The 16,607-nt window shown below is 40.4% G+C and overlaps 1 protein-coding gene across 4 annotated transcripts; it reads right to left on the bottom strand.

The window, feature by feature from the left end:
- Positions 1-543: 543 nt before the first annotated feature.
- Positions 544-16,312, bottom strand: FAM133B (family with sequence similarity 133 member B). 4 transcript variants are annotated; one of them, XM_055805962.1, is made up of 12 exons: positions 16,132-16,312; positions 12,221-12,318; positions 11,455-11,533; positions 9,306-9,380; positions 9,099-9,131; positions 8,635-8,703; positions 7,957-8,052; positions 6,815-6,862; positions 4,952-5,047; positions 4,118-4,166; positions 3,900-3,963; positions 544-2,618 (listed from the first exon to the last, which is right to left on the bottom strand). In XM_055805962.1, exons 1-12 carry the CDS (start codon positions 16,153-16,155, stop codon positions 2,495-2,497), a joined length of 855 nt encoding a protein of 284 aa, XP_055661937.1. In that variant the 5' UTR covers positions 16,156-16,312; the 3' UTR covers positions 544-2,494. The 4 variants fall into 4 exon arrangements, with proteins under 4 accessions (XP_055661937.1, XP_055661939.1, XP_055661940.1 ...); XM_055805964.1 differs by lacking the exon at positions 3,900-3,963 and having other exon boundaries at positions 4,122-4,166; positions 16,132-16,309; XM_055805966.1 differs by lacking the exon at positions 3,900-3,963 and having other exon boundaries at positions 2,411-2,618; positions 16,132-16,310.
- Positions 16,313-16,607: the final 295 nt, after the last annotated feature.

Below are 16,607 nucleotides of genomic sequence, written 5' to 3'. Positions count from 1 at the left end.
GCAACCAGCGGGTGTAGAAAATAAAATAACCGAACTTCAAACCTCAATCGATGTTTCCGGAAGCAAGAGCTAATGTTACCTACTACGTGCGATCCTGTTTAACAAGTTAGCTACTACGTGCGATGCCGCTTTGCTCCCCTGCGGTCAGAGGACCTTACAACGCTTTTACTCCCACACGGCTCATTCCTGCTCCGTTCCGCTGCTGTAACGCCAACACCTGCAGGTCGCCCGGCGCCACCCGCATCCCGCACCACCGCCCCGCGTTCGGGCCGCCCACCCGTGCAGGGCGGCCACCAGGCTGCTCCTCCGGGAAAAGCAGGATGCGAGAGGAGTGGCAACGCGTTCCTGTGCGTATTGCAAACGGAGAGGCGTCACGGTCACTACTAAAGCAGCTCTGCTGGCAGCTGCCGCGGCCTGTCAGCCCCTCGAGCAGCTACGCCGCTTCCAAGGCACGGCAGCAGCACCTGAAGCCCGCAGCTGACCAGAACACACACGTTAGATTCAGGCAATTAAAATGACATACCAGCTTACAATTTGGAAGACTGGGGCTCATTTCCATTTTTATTTCTTTCCGTTGCAGGTGGCTGTGTAGAAGTCAATTACGGTATCACACAGGACACAGCATTTACGCTATGGTTCATTACAAGTTCTTTTACCAAAACTGCAACACCATGACTCAAAAAGAAAACCACCCCCAAAAAATCAAACACAAACCCTAATCAAACCCCTACTGTTCACTTCACCTTGTCTTTACAACGTCACTGGCAAAACAGCATCTAGAATCAGTAACATCAAGCCCATCAGTATAAAGTATCTGATCAACATATTCTTACTACAGTCTAGAGGGACATTGCTGCGACTCAACAGTTGTATTTTCTCAAGAACTTGAAGTCAATTTCTCTGTAGAATGCCAATATGAAATCACCTTTCTCCCCCCCGTTTTTGGTTATGGTTTGCAGACTAACCATCAAGGTCTTAAAGGTCTTGCAATTCTTGGCAATACAATATTTGAGAAACATCTGTATGCAACAGAGGTTAAGTTCTAAGTTAGCACCTGCACAACGAAAAAAAGGGGCGGATCAAGAGCAAAATCTACAGCTGACCATAGAGGAGGGACAGGCCGTTCTTAACTAAATGGAAGCCCAGCGATAGGTACTTCAGTGGAAGGTACTATGAGAATTTCATGTAAAAACTAAAATCAAATGGTTGCTTGTGTTTTCTTGTGTGCACGTTTAATTTACAAAAGCTTTTTTTCAATTTCTAAAGCAACTAATTTAAAAGTAAATCAGCTTTCTGATTTAGTCAACATTCTGTAGCCCTCAAGTACAAAAATATAAATACAAACTGTTTAAACAGTATCTTTAATGAGATTCTGGCAGTAGTTATCTAACAGGACACATCATGTAACAGGTCTGCCACTGAACTTGCTTAGAGTAAAATCAGCTTCAATATGAAGCTGTTAAGGTATCAAAACCCCGCTTTTTACATGCTAAGTATCTTCAAGTGTGCACTTAAACACAGCAATGAACTTAACTATAAGAGTAACTAAGTACATACATGAAACTCTGCATGTGGAACATAATTCATAGAACTGGTTACAACAAACGATTACCTGCATTTCGTTAATTTAAAAATGGTACAAATCATGCAAAACAATTCTAAAGATAATGCAAAGAAAGCTCCCAGTGTTTGCAAGAAGTATTCAACTAACCCAAAATTATGTTAAATGAAATATGCATACTTACTAGCAAAAAGCTATCACTATTTCAAAGAAGCAGAGGTAAAATCTTCAGGTTTCGAACGTCAGTTATACTGCAAAATGTCATTGCTCTTGCTTAATGCAGAAGCACATGCTTAGAAGCACAGAACTGCTTATTCAGAAGAAGTCTGCTGACAATAGTTCTGGCCTCCCTAGAATCAGAGATGCTGCGTGGATTAAGAATAGCAGATTTGCAAGAATCAAAGGCAAAGGCACCCTATGCGGTCAGCCAAAATTGTAGCATTCCCTTTCTCGTAAGCATGAAGATGGTAATGGGGCAGATCATAAACATTTCTACAAAGGCAGCATTTTAAATGTTATCATTAATTTCCCATTTTGTAAATGCCATTAGCAGACACCAGCATGTAATAGTTTATGTATAATATTAACCTGCAGGATGAACTTGGGATTTTCTTTGTCCAGATTTACAAATAAAGACTATTACTAATGCTTTAAAAGACTACTCTTACTATCTAAAAAGTTCAACTTTTATTTTCCGATATTTTACATCTCTGCTGGACTACCATCTCATACGGTTTCAAACATCTAACACTGCTTACTGCAATTTTATAGAAGTTGTACCTCATGTATTAAGCAGCAGGCAATAACAATGGTCTTTCCCAGCACAGCTGCATCTGGCTGGCTACTGAAAGATTATGAATATTTCTAAAACACAGGAAAACTCATGCAGTTTGGTAAAGTTTGCTGTCATTTCACAGTTTAAGTTTCCTTCAGTCATTGCACTTCTGTTGATAGTCTTTTTTTATTATTATTATTCTGAATCCGAATTTGAACCAGCAATCTTCTTTTTCTTCTTTTTACCATGTTTCTTGTGCTTCTTTCTCTTTTTTGCTTTATCCTAAAAAATAATAAAATTAAATTGAAGCTATTGTATAATAAAATTGCCGTCTATGAAATTCTGCTAGTGCAAAATGAGAGCACAGAAAGGGTATCTTAACAAAGATTTCCTAAGAGATTTCTGTAAAAGCCTACTGAGAGATCACAGAAAGAAAATGTGTATTTTACCCAGTAATTTGTACTATTAATAAGCAGTCTTCAATTTATCTCCATCATGGTCTGGCTATTTCACACCCCTTATCACCATCACTATTACATTTTCTAATCTTTTAGATGATTTTCAGTGCTTTATAGATTTCTGAGAAAGTACTAAGGAAGTGCTTTGACAAGCAGTGACAACTTATATATGTGGGAGTAACTAGAATGTTTACAGATTCTAAAGTGCGTGCTTGCTTTTACTGTGCACAATTAAATAGTTCAACCACATTTGGCTAGAATCTCCAGCACTTGCACATCATTTAAAATAAAACAATTATGATCTCAATTGTAAATATGAATACACTCAATTAACCCTACTGGATTCAGTCCTGGAGATATTAACCTGATCACTGTAATACAGAAGCTGAGAGATGCAATTCTGTCTTTTTGAAAGCAGAATTTGAACTGGAATTTGTAAACAGATGTGACATTATGTAAGCAAAAAAAATCCTGGTATGAAAGCTTTGTATCACTAGAAATTTCATGGCAAACAACTTATATGATTATGAAAAACCAAACAAGTACTATGGACAATGTGTATTATCACTGACACTCCTATGCTTGTATTTTTAGGCGACTAATGTAAACCTAAACCTTCCCTTCACGCTAACTCATCTAGACAGCTGAGATGTCCGATTAGGAGCACTGCTGCTGACACAGGAGATGGAAAGATACAGACATCTCTGCCAGACATTTAGGATCTCAGAATCACTATACTCCTAACTGAGGATCCTCAGGTGTATGTCATGAATTTGAGTTGTATATACATCACTGCTGAACCTTCCTCTCACTTTTACCAACAGAAACAAATGGACAAAATTAAGAAAAGTAATAGGTTGTTGACAGCTTTTTATTTGGTTGGGGGAAGAATTATATTCGTGTAGATGTTGCAGCGATTACATCCTAAGGCCCTTTTCACGGTCTGGTAGAGGGGGCTTAGCATGGAAGAATTATGCACGACACTGACAAAAAAGCAGCACTGATGGCTGTGTGGCAAACTGCTACCCTACCCAATACCACACAGATGACTAGTTCTAGTAGGTTGATACAGTAAAATATATGCTACAGTAAGCGTTAAACTTACACAAATCTCAAATCACGTATCTCTGTGAAAAATCCTTCCTTTAATTCAACAACTGAAAAAGTGACTTCAGCAGGTAAATAGAGAAATTGTTAATTTAAATTCATGTGACAGTAGACTTTTGTGATAAGACATCTGTATTACTGAAAAACGTGAAACTGGAAACTAATCAAGTACAGAATATTTATACCCTAAGACTACAGTATGTGTAAGAAGGATACTTGCTGTTTTCTCTTTTTCCTCATTGTTTTTCTTCTTTTTCACTTGCACCTGAAAAGAATTAAATCTAATGTAATGGAAAAGCAGCTTTGGAAGTGCTGTTTTAAATAAAAGTTTGAGGTTTTGTTGCATATAAATTAATGATGGCACAACAGCGGTAAAACATACTGAAGAAACACTGGTTATCTGTTCTGTGCTATGTTCTGGAATACACATTACCCTACACATATGATTTGGGAAACACACTCCGCTTTTAATACACAGCAGAACAAGACACAGCAGAGATATAAAGGTAAAATTACTAAGCCAATAACGTTGCAAAAATTCTTAATGAAAAAAAACCACATTGGAACCTTCCCAAATGTTGTAATCCTACAAGAATACAGATCCTCAAAGTAGATATACACAAGGGTGAGAGTAAGGTTATTATGTTCAAAATTTTCTAATTCACTAGAAAAGGGAGCCAAAACATTTTAGACATCTTCATTTCTCTCTTATGATTTTGAATAGATTGGCAGATTTCTTGTGAAGGACACCACACCAATCACTTAAACCTCATTTCATTGAGCTCTAAAATATCCATTAAAAGTTGAAAGTTTTCAAGAAAGTTAATTCTAATTTACTTATAAGTAATAGGAATTGTATTAAAATTCTAGTAAAATTTTTTATTAAAGATAAAAAACCACAAACAACTTTGAATGTGCTGCTCTTGAATTCAACTGCACAGAGCAGAACAGTTTCAACAACAGATTAAATCTAAGCTGGTTTGTTCACTGACTCATGCGAATCAGTAAGCTAAAGCATTATCACATCTGAAACTGAGGTTTCATACTGACCTCCTCTGTCTGATCTGATTCTGATAAGGAGTCTGATGATAAAGGTCCATCACCGCGATCGGCTTTCTTCCTTTTCCTGTGGTGACTTTTGCCTTCCTACACAAAGTAATGTATTGGTGAGTAAAGTCAGGCCTTTCAAATTTTGTAGAACTTCTGCTTAAAACTTAAAATTGAAATATTATTTCTAAGTTGCGAAATATTGTTAAATATTGTTGACAATATTGTTGACAAATTACTAATCATCAACAAATTACCCTACCAACTGTTAAAATGCTTTTAGTGGAAATAATCCTTTTTCTGTATATTCCTTTCTCTTGTTACCAAGATACAGCAGCCTTCTATAAGTGAGAGCAATACTACTACAGTATAGTCTCTTATTTTAAAGAATAACACATGAAGGAGTAAACGTTTGAAAATAAAATGTTTCACCACTTCCAGATACCGAGTAAATTAAGATGTCTCAAAACGCACATACAAATGTTGCGGTTTCAGACTCTTGCTTTGTTGATTAAAAGAAAAAGCTCCCTCTATATCTGTCTCCCATTGGGAAAAGCTGTCCCTGCCAGCTGCACTTCAACACTTTATAATCTCGGTACATTGAAAGGACAGACTTTATTTTTACAATCTTGATGCTGCATGACTGCTCTGATGAGCTACTTTTCAACTCCCCCACCTTTCCTCTGGACCAGGCAAGGTGTTCCTAAGACTGAAGCCAGTTTCTTCCATTCGGTTTCTAAGGCCAGAGACTGAAAACAATTTCTTGCTAATCAACTTTTTGCAAGGTACGATCACACATCTCAGTTGTGCTATTTAGTCTATTGTAGGTACCACAATCCTTTCCCAAAAGTACTCAGGAAAAGTAGACATGATGCAACACATTTGAAGAATGGGGGATCTTCAGGTAGAAGACCTCTAGTCCCCAAAGGCCCTTTGCTTTCAGAGGATGTGTGAAAGCAGCATTACAGTAAGGGGTTCTGGTAGACACTTGGTCTTTGAATCAAAGCTACCTAGAAGTTAAAAGGAGTTGATGGGAAATGGAAACTCTGTGAAATGGAAGCAGCAGCACGGAGGGTGGTGATGGAATAAATGTATTGACACATTCGCCTTACACAACCGAGAATTTGTACATCAAAGTCAATACTGTTGACTGGGATGGTAGAGGCCAATGTGATAAGAGAGGTAACTGGAGAGAAAGACTAGGGAGGACTCTGAAAGCATTGTTATTTCTACCCGATGTGTAAACTAACTTAGGTCAACAAGATTATGTGCATTAAACAGAAGAAAGTCCTCAGATGTGTGGACAAAATGGTGAGGTGGCAGCAGAAAGGAGAGAGGGTTTTCATGCTCAAAGACAGAATAAGATAATTTTTTCTTAAGCCAATATACATTTTTCTCTGCAATTTTTCAAAGCTGTCGTAAGTACAATATTTGCAATTATGACTACATTTAGATAAATATATCCTCTGCTCAACATTCCTTAATTTACAGCAACCAGCCAGTATCCTACCAGGCATGCCACTGAAATATCACCACACGTATTTTTAGCTCAATGTGACTGCTCATGATAAAACCCAAAATAATGAAATGCAGCTGATCTACTTACAGCAGATCAGATACTTTTTTTCATTTACCTTCATAACATGAACAGATCCAGCAGTTTCCACTAACAAGAATTATTAAAACAGGAGCTGATCCCAACTAATAGTCTAAGTCAAACTGGGGTACTGAATACCTTCTGACTGTGTAGCTTTGGACAGAAAATTTCCATAGGTGTAAATTGAAGCATTCAATATTAAAGATTTTTTTAAAAAAGTGCGTACATAAAATGCAGTTCTCATGCAAGTATTTAAAGAGTAAAAATACCTTCTCTTTTTCATAATCTTCTTTCGACCTTTTCTTTTTTGTGCTGTCCTAAATAGAAAGGAAAACAAACCATGACAAAACTATTTCAGGAAAAAGGCTGAAATCCCAAAAGCTGTTTGACCCATTGCCTTTTTCAGTCTACTGAAGGTCGTTCTTCAGAGTTTTTCTTTCTACCTTGCAGTTAACAGGAAAAAAGTCATAGTTTTGATGCAGCTACTAATTTCTTGAACCAGCAGCGTAAAAAGGTCTTTATGGAAACAGGTAACAAAGTCCTTGCAGTACATGTAAAGAGCCTCTGGAAAGGGTACCAGCTATCGCTACTATAACCACATATAACAGTCTGGAGTTCTTATTCTCTCTCTAAGCCCATCTCTGCTGATCAGGCAGGAGTTAGGAAGATACTTCCGTGGAGTCTTCCGTCTTCCAATTTCAGCAGTAATAGATCTGTGTCCCTTTATGTAGCAAAAGTTTTAAAAGTTCCATTAGCACAAATTCCTTACGTTTATACCACACTGAATTAGGTATTCCAGTGAAAGCCTGTGATGAAGTCTACACATAAAATCTTAACAACTTGCTATATTATTAATATTTAGGCAAGAAGTACAATTACCATCCAGTGTAACACAGAACAATGCTAACATACAAGAACAAATTGCCTCATGTATCTTCTCCACCTTTTTGTTCATTGAGTAAGCCCGTATATCCACAGTCCACAGATACTTGGAAAGGCAGTATTTTGGCCACTGATAGCCTGTAATAACTATATTTTCACAGATGGTGTTCAATTAAATAGCATATTCACAAGAATTTCACAGAACATTAAGTGCTAACGTAGTAGTAAAACTAAACATTTGAGCAGCACAAAAGCTGCCTATGTCTGAACTCAGAAAAATAGCTAAAAGTTGTTGGAATAAAGCATGTTCTTTTTCTAAGATCAAATTATTTCTGCCAGGCATTGTGACCAGTGGAGGTAGATTCCTGACTGCATCTGGAAGATACAAGTGCAGCTCAGCTACAGAATGCATGGTTTAAAATTTGGAAGATAAAAAACCCCCACCCAGGTAAGTGAAAATCAGAAGCGTGTATGTCTTTATAACACAGATCAAGAAAACTTGCCAAGGGTAACACATCTGCATATTTACCTTGCTATCCGACTCAGATGCAGAAGTTGAGCTTGCTGAAGATTTCCGTGAGGAGCGGTACTTCTTTTTCCTTCTTTTCTTCCCTTGCTTTTTATCCTATCCACAAATATTGTAGGAAAAAAAAAAGAAAAAAAGAATTTATTCTCACTAGAATTAAAGACTTAAATTAAATGTAAAGAATAGGGAACACCAAATTCCTACATGTTAGCATGTTCTCTTGAAGGAATAAAGTACACTACAGTCAGATTCTCTTAAGAGGAAGACCTTCATAACTCTCCTGCATTGAAATAATGGTGAAAAATCCAGGTTCTCTAGGTTCTGTTTATTATTTAGATGTGTGCTGTAGAATCTGATTATCTGTAATAAAGATTTTTGCTAAAAAGTAAAAATGATATTTTTGCATTTTTATGATTAGATGGGGGATTCTATTGAGAAAATATACAATTCAATGTTAAAACAGAAATTGATCCAGTTTACAAGCCAGGCACCAAAAATTTATAGTCCTCAAAGAAATTCTTGAAGAGATACATGTCTAAAATTCACAACTTTATATGTATCAAATGCATAAAAAATAGTTTTATGCGATCCAAGCCCTCAAACAATATTCTAAAATATATTACCAAAATCTCTGTTAATAAGCCTCATTAACAAAACATATTAGATTCTATTAGTTCTTACCTCATCTTCTGAATCAGATGAACTGCTGGAAGAATCAGAGCTTGATGAAGAAGAGGAAGATGAAGACAACTTGACCAAACACAACAAAAAGTGAAGCTTGTGAGATGCAGCATTTTGTCTGGCAAATATTCTAAAGTCCCTCCAAACCCTACCTTTAAAGTTTATTAATTTGCAAGGTATTATCAACGAAATTTTACTTCCAAGCAGCTCGTCTTACAGATTTTATTTATTAAAACTGTAAAAAGTAGCTTCTGACATTTTTAACGATATCTATTTAAAGCTCTTTTCCTCCCTTTAAGCAGAAGTAAAATTCTGCTTGTACAGAATGTACGCCACCCCTCTCAAGTTATTTTAACAGCTAAATTAAAAATTAGTTATACTCTCTCTTTCCAAGAGAACTTGAATGACAAATAGGAACAAACCCAAAGCAAAAAAAAGCTCAGAAAACTGAAAATTTTGCTCACCCTATTAGATTTCTTCTTTTCCTTTTTCTTTTTCTTAAAAATAGAATAAAACAAATGTTACTTTGGCATGATGTTCTTCTGCTGTGCATTTAGGTTTATGTACTTTGATGATGGCTTTTAAGATGTATTTATGAAATTCTGTACTGGCAGCATCGATGATAAATGCAGTTCTGAACACAGGCTGTATGAAACTGAAAAATAACGTACCTCTTTCTTTTTGGAGGAACTCTCGTTTCCACCCAGTAATTTCTCCCTGTGTTTTTCCAGTTCCTTCCTCCAATTCTGAAAAAAAAACAAACACCCCAAACAGAAACAGTGACACAAGTGTTATTTCCAAATAGGTCTTTTTAAGAGGCCTTTTTCGAAATCTTGTCCTCTACCTGGTATTATAGCCTTCACAAAACCCACAGAAAATAAACAACATATAATGTTAACCAAGGCTATAATGCATTTGATTTTACAGAAGAATAATATTCATCAAAAATATCATGTTAGTTCACACCTTAATGTTCAAGTTTTTTGGATTTAGGACTTTGGAATTTATCTTCGAGGGTGTTAATTACGGTATTTTTACTTTTGTAGCACAGTGTTCTTGCTACAGCACTTCAGAAGGCCAGGGTACCCTACCAGAAAAACTTCATAGAAACACTCTTACTTTTGTTAGGCCAAACACACTGCACACATAGAAGTCTCCTCTCATTCCTCCTTTTCAATTCCTCACAAGGTCTTTATGTCTACCTAAAATCCCCTCTTCAAGAGCTTGGAAATATCCAACCTGCCCCCATCAGACTGAAAGGCTGCTAGCTCCAGTCTGTGCTATTCCTGCTTCCTGTCAGACACACCACATGCTCCCTTCTTCATTACTACTATTCCGATCCTCCCTTTCTTCACAATGAAGCCGCATTGGTATTGTATTGGCAAAGCAACAATAATCCACATACTGTGCTGAAGGGACAGGAAAAAAATTTGGAATTAAACAAGATTATACCTGTGCAATGCAGTATGATACACAGAAACCCAAGTCAGCATACGGTGAATTAGCTGACCAGTGCTGCTGAGCCCAGATACACTGCTGTGTGTCATGTGCTTCCATGGTCCATCTACGCAATACTGCGGTGGGTCGCGTACTTCGATATACCAGCTACCCAGAGCTACCCGAGGGGTCTGTAACAACAGCCTGTGCTTTATTAGGCAGGTGCTCTCTTTAAATTATCTGTCAGTAAAACAGGAGAGAGCACAACTCATTCAGAGACTTGTAATCTTTTCAGCTTTCAGAGATCTATTCTTCAGAGCTTCAGGAAGAACTCGTGGCCATTTCACTATTTGCTGCACCCCCTCCTACCTTTCTGCCATACTGAAAGGCTGTTATCTTCTATCTATGCCAGTTCCAATTATTTCATAATAAAGCAAAGATAAAAGCAGGAAAGGAATAAAATACTAAATCAAACTCACCAAGCGAAAATTGGCAGAGCACAGAACAACCAATCCTCTCAGAATAGCACATCATGACCCTCCAAATACCAGTATAATTTCTTAGGCAAAAAGGTAGTAGCAGGAGTACTACAGGTACTATACCCTTCCAGTAACAGAGCAGGAGCATAATCTACTTCAACTAGAAACTCACACACAGTGACGGAGACTACAGCTTGAAGCTTAGCTCAAGATACCAGAATCCAAAAAGGAACAGGAACAGTTTAATTCATTGTATACTAATTTCTTCCTACATACACAACAGGACTTACACATGAAACTTTTACACTGTGCTGATCTCCAGTAGGTACTGAACACAAGCATCAGAACGGTTGCATTTATAGCAGGGAACCAGCATGGAATTAATCATCTTAGGATGAGAGAGAAAGTGCTTTATAGTCTTATCTGTGTACTGAAGGCCATTCTTTGTGCCTTCTCCCATACTAATATTATGTGTACGTTTCTTGCCAAAGACACGTTTCCACTAATGCACGTTTTTAAAATATATTCGGATCATGTGACCTTAAACAAGAGAAGATTAGCCCAACAGACTTCAGTTTATCATACTGGAAAGTGCATGAGTTTCATTTATTAATATAAACACATGCATTTGTAAACTGTATTTACATTTTTGAAAAGTTAAAAAGTTCTATTCAGCAGCAGTTGTCGAAACTTTTTATATAGTGTTTCTCTTAACTGAGAATAGCTCTTCACTGGTTAAGTGGTAAACCTTAACTTCTGATACAAATGAGACAAAATATTTACTCATTGAAAGCTTGAGTGAAGTGAAATGTAATGGCTACTTGGTGCTGTTAAAGATAACAGAAGAAAAGTGGTATGTAAGATATGAAGAATCAAGTACTAACATACTAATAACATTACCAACCTCGTTCATCTTTTCTTCAAACTCAGCCAAAGCCCTGGATCCTTTCTTTTTCTTTTCTAGTTGTTCTTTCACTTCTTCCCTACATAAAAAGGATGATAGATCACAATTTTCACAATTAAAAATACCTTCTTTGGCATCTAACTTTTTGTAGTTTTTTTTTCAAGTTTAACTTTGGCTGAACTTCCAACAGAAAGAAGAATGAAAGCATCTTAGATGTTATGCATATCATAACCTAACCGTAATAACTTAAAGTATGGTAATTAAATCCCTCTGAAAGATCTAAACCTAACTTTGTAATTAGGTGAACTGTTCTCTAATGTCTAATGAGAGGAGGCAAAATGGACTGAATGTAAAGTAAGTTGTTGATAATCTCAAAGCGATGATTTTGTTGGGTAAACTGTGTTCTGTGAATATACCAGCAAAAGCTTTTGCTAGAGATTACTTTGTTTAAAAATTATAGATATCTGCAGGCTTTAGGTAGTAGGATTTGTGAAAGAGGCAAAATGACTGATGTTTTCCTCTTCTGAGAAACTGTTGCCAAAACATTTAAAGACAAATAAGAAATATGCAATTCAAAATGAAATACTATTGTTTTTAAAAGAGGAGATTAAATACATATTTGAAAAAGAACACCCTGGCCAAAGACAAGGCATCTTTCAAGATGTATTACTGGGGAGGAGGTAGGTACCATTGTCATCTTAGTAAGAGGGACCAAATCTTTCTCTCAAAAGGTCAGAAGGACAGACAGACAACTGTTGCCACTTACCATGTTGGTCTTGGCCTGTTCAAGTAGTCCTGTATCGTTGGTCCTGAGTTCTGGGCAGGACCTCGCGCTCTGGCCATAGCTATGGGATTCATATACGCCTTGAATATGAAATAACAAAAAGAAATATCAAATTCACTAGCTGCGCTGTGATATCAAAATCTGTCCTTTTTGTTCGTCATAGGAACTTCTTCTCGCTTGTTGAAAAATAATTCTGACTTGTTTCTAAAGATATAAAATATTTAACTAAACCAAGTTGATTCAGTCTGGCAGAAAGACTCAGGTATGTGCTTTCAGTTAGAGACTGACAGAAAGAACTCATCCACAAAGAGCCTATGTTGCTTACAGTAATTCCCCTCCCTGAGCAATGATTTTGCAAACCGAGTACAGTATCACAACTGCTGAAATATTCTCTCTGGGACAAGTGATCCTACTATGCCTTTAAAATTCTGCTCAAATTCATGACAGTAGATTCAACAAATTCTGCATAAAGTTTCTTGCTGTAACACCAAAACAAGCAAGTGGCGATGCTGTGCTACAGTCATGCATGTGTGAAAATTCTGTGATTTAGGGCTATTTTAGGGAGGGGGAAATTTTTTTTTTTTTTTAAATATCTTATGAGGTATTCCATTTTCCAAACCCATGCAGCCTCTTCATATTCACCCTAAAAATGTAACAGCTTACAAAAGATTAATTTAAAACTTAGAAACCATAACCCACCTCAGCAATTAATGAAAAAACTCTTAACTAGCAAACAATTATTATTTTTATACCAATATTTTACTTACGCAAAAGGAATGTACATGTACCCCCTTACCTCAAAGGCTTTACCACTACATCCTCTCAACATGTCACAATTTACTTTTGCAAAACATAACACGTGCTGTTCTTACTGTCCACAGTAAGAACACTGACCCAACAGTCAATGATTAGCTTTAGTTGACCAGCTCAAGATTTATTTTTTTTTTTTGAAGTACAACATTTTGTAGATTCAAAATAAAGATTTGACCATACGCACAGTAGCTCTTACATGCCCGCACTGCTTTTTATCAGGCCATAAAGTAAGCATTTGGAAACCACCACGCACAGCAAGTGGACATTTGTGAAAGCTGTCAAAAACAGCAGCTGCCGCCTCCTCTCTTGTTCCCCCTACTGCAGAAGCAGCGGACACTGCAACACTGAGTTTCTGGACTGGACTGCGAGCAGGCTGATGGCCTGCAGCTCTTGGGACCACATTTGGTCCTGGAAAAGAGACTCTAGGCTCTACCTGGGATGCGGCAGCAGGCCGGAGGGAAACAGTCCCCACACGGAGTTTGGCTCATGGTCCATCAGCTAGACCACACTGAAGCAATCTGAGGGGTCTTTCAAGTGGACCATTTTTTGACTCAGGTTGACTCTGCAACTCTTAACTTTGCGGTCTGCTGCCATTTCTTGGGGCTTTGCTGTGTTCCTTTACTTCACACAAAAAGGGACTAACTAACATGGGCAGGTAAATGCTGAGGTATGCCAATTTAAACTAGCTGAACCTCAGCTTGGCACCTTCTTTTGTAGCCTGGTGGATGTATGCACTCAAATAGTTACAGCACTTAGAGATAAGTATTCACATTATTAACTCTAGCATTTCATTATATGACAAATAAGTATTTGCATTTGAATTCATCTTCAAGTAGAAAATGAGCTCCTTTAGCAACGCTGGAAGAGAGTATCTGAACACTGTTTTCACGGAACAAAGGTAATTTCAATGTACTAGATCCACTATAGAAAACAACAGCAACATGCTTAATCACTTGGCTTACTCCAGAGAGCAAAGCAAGTCAAGTCTTTCCAGTTACCATTCAACAATTTATATCTGAAAGGTCTATCTTCTTACATAATTATTATACCCAACATTAAAATTTAATAGAAATTAGCTACCTTCTTACCTGAGCTAACCTGAAACAAACACCTTACCACCTCCAAACAAAACTCACTACCTGCAGAAGAGGCTAGAACTGTCAAGTGTTGTTTTTCTACTTCCTCAAACTGATCCCAGATGAGCAGCTAGGAAGCTTCCTTCCTCCATTCAAGTGGCCTTCTTTAACTTTCTAGAAGCAAGTGCATAACGACCGAATACTGCTCTATATACACCACGATTAGGAAATATATACCACAATTAGGAAACTGATGTCTTAAAAGACATTCTTGCAATTTCAAATAGGTTTATTTATGAAGAATTACTTTATCAATAAACGTTTCTTAGAAGTATTTACGCTACTTTGCCAAACTGCACCTCACTCGCCAGAAAGAGCACAGAAATGCACCCTCAGTAAAGAAAGTGCTTGTCTGCACATTCATTTTCTTTTTTTGGCAGTTTGCTCAAGCAGTTATTAAAAGGTATCTGTTGTATAGCTTTCATGCTTATGAAAAGCATAAGGCTCCAGTCAGCTAGGGTTCTTTGGGCAAGCGATACAAGCTATTACTGCCTTGCAAGTATCCTGCAGATATGAAAAACCTAAATTTATTTTCCATCTCCAAACTGTCAAAACGATGGTGTATTTAAAAAGGGTCATGGGAAAGAAGCAACAGGTAGGAAGCTTTACGATCATAGAACAGAGGTGAAGGGTCCTTCCTATATTATAACTTGTCTGTGCCAGCAGCTGTCATAGCATAATGAACCTTATATAAGAATGTAAAGATTTGCTGGCATTGGTAGGTGCATCCCAACTGTCTCATTGAAAGAACATAAGACACCCAAATAGACCCAAAAACATTATGGGAGGGCAACACATTTTGAGCACAGGCCAGGTCTTGCAGTCTAACACTGTCCACACTTTCTCAGTACACTTATTTTGATGCCTCAATAATCAAAAGCCTTTATACATTATACAAATACACATATACAAACTATGTCCACCATGTCTATTTTGTATTATTCCACCAAGGTAAGCAAAGACATTCCCCTGAATGGATCTGAGTATGAACTCCTAGCACATACCAGAGACAAGGCGGGGTGGGAGGTGGGGGTGTGTGGGTAGAGAACACTATGACTTGGTTTTACTCGTAAAGCTCATTAATTGTAAATTTACAGTGCCTAAATGAGTTATGAGCATAAGGTGAATGGCTAACTGCTATTAAAAAGTTTTCAAGAAAAATACGAAGAGGGATGAACGCGGTAGCAGTATAAAGTGAGGTCCTGCCGCCGGGTGTGTAGGAGCACATCTGTGGCCGCCCGGCGGCTGGCTCCGAGGGTTCGCACATTTCAAACCGCTCCGGTACCGCGGAACGCCAAGTTTAAGGAAATCCGGCTTCGCGAGGAGCGGAGCTACTTCAGGGAATGCTGCAGCTCCCACGGGGAACACCGTAGCTTTGTAAGGACCCGGCCAGCATCTTAATCACCTTCACGCAGCAGATCACAAAGCGGGCACCGGCCACGACCGCCGCGGCTCTGACAAGGCGGCGCGGCGCGGCCCGGGGGCGGCGGGGACTCGCCCGCCCGCGCTGAGGGACGGCCCGGCCCGCAGCGCCCCGGGCGGCCCAGGCCCGCTCCCCGCGGCGCCCACCGCGGCCGGGCGGCCCGGCAGGGCACGGGCCCGCCTTTGTTGTCTGGCGGCACGGGGCCCCCCGGCCCCGCCGCCGCGTACCCAGCCCGCGAGTGCCTCCCGCCCGCCGAGGCGCAGGCCCGCCCGAACGGGGCCCCTCTTCCCCGCGGCTGCGGGGCGGCGGCCCTTCCGCCCCCGCGCCCGGGGCACGGCAGCGGCCGGACGGGCCTGCCTAGGCCGCCGCGGCTGCCCGCGCTCAGGCAGCGCCCCGCTCCCCGCGGCTTCCCCAACGGGGCCCGCCCGAAGCTGCCGCCGCCGCGGCGGATCCCGGGGGCGGCCGCCGCGCCGGCCCGGGCCCCGCCGCCACCTCCCCACCGGACCGCCCGTGCTACTCACCACCCGGTTGTCCCGCTTCCCCATGGCGCCGCCGAGACCCGGCGCCACCGCCCGCCGTCGCCTCGGCCCAGCCCGAGGCCTTCTCCCCGCGCCCGGGAAGCCGCGCCGCAGCCGCCTCGGCCCCGAGCAGCCGCCGAGCTGCGGGGAGCAGCGATGGCGGCGGCCACACAGCGCCGCCTGGCGGGACCGCGCCGCCACCGCGGGCCCTCGCTGCGGGAGGGCTGTGGCCGTTAGCGCCCCGCCTCAGCCGCGCCCCGCCCCTCAGCCCGGCGGCGGGGGGGGTGGGCGCAGTGGGGAGGGGGGCGGTGGGGTGGGGCGGGGGCCGGTGACAGGTGCTGCCGCGGAAGTGCGACCGCCCGGCCGCTGCTGCTCTGTCACGGGGGCGCGAATGACAGAACAAGCCAGCACCGGGGCAGAGCCACAGGAGGCGATCACGCCCTGGGGGTACGAGTGGCAGATGTTGGTGCCCGAGTTGT

This window comes from Falco peregrinus, chromosome 5 (assembly GCF_023634155.1).
Source record: "Falco peregrinus isolate bFalPer1 chromosome 5, bFalPer1.pri, whole genome shotgun sequence".
Classification (NCBI taxonomy): domain Eukaryota; kingdom Metazoa; phylum Chordata; class Aves; order Falconiformes; family Falconidae; genus Falco; species Falco peregrinus.
Note: the sequence above shows the minus strand (reverse complement) of the source record. Positions and strands in the feature narration are given on the sequence as shown.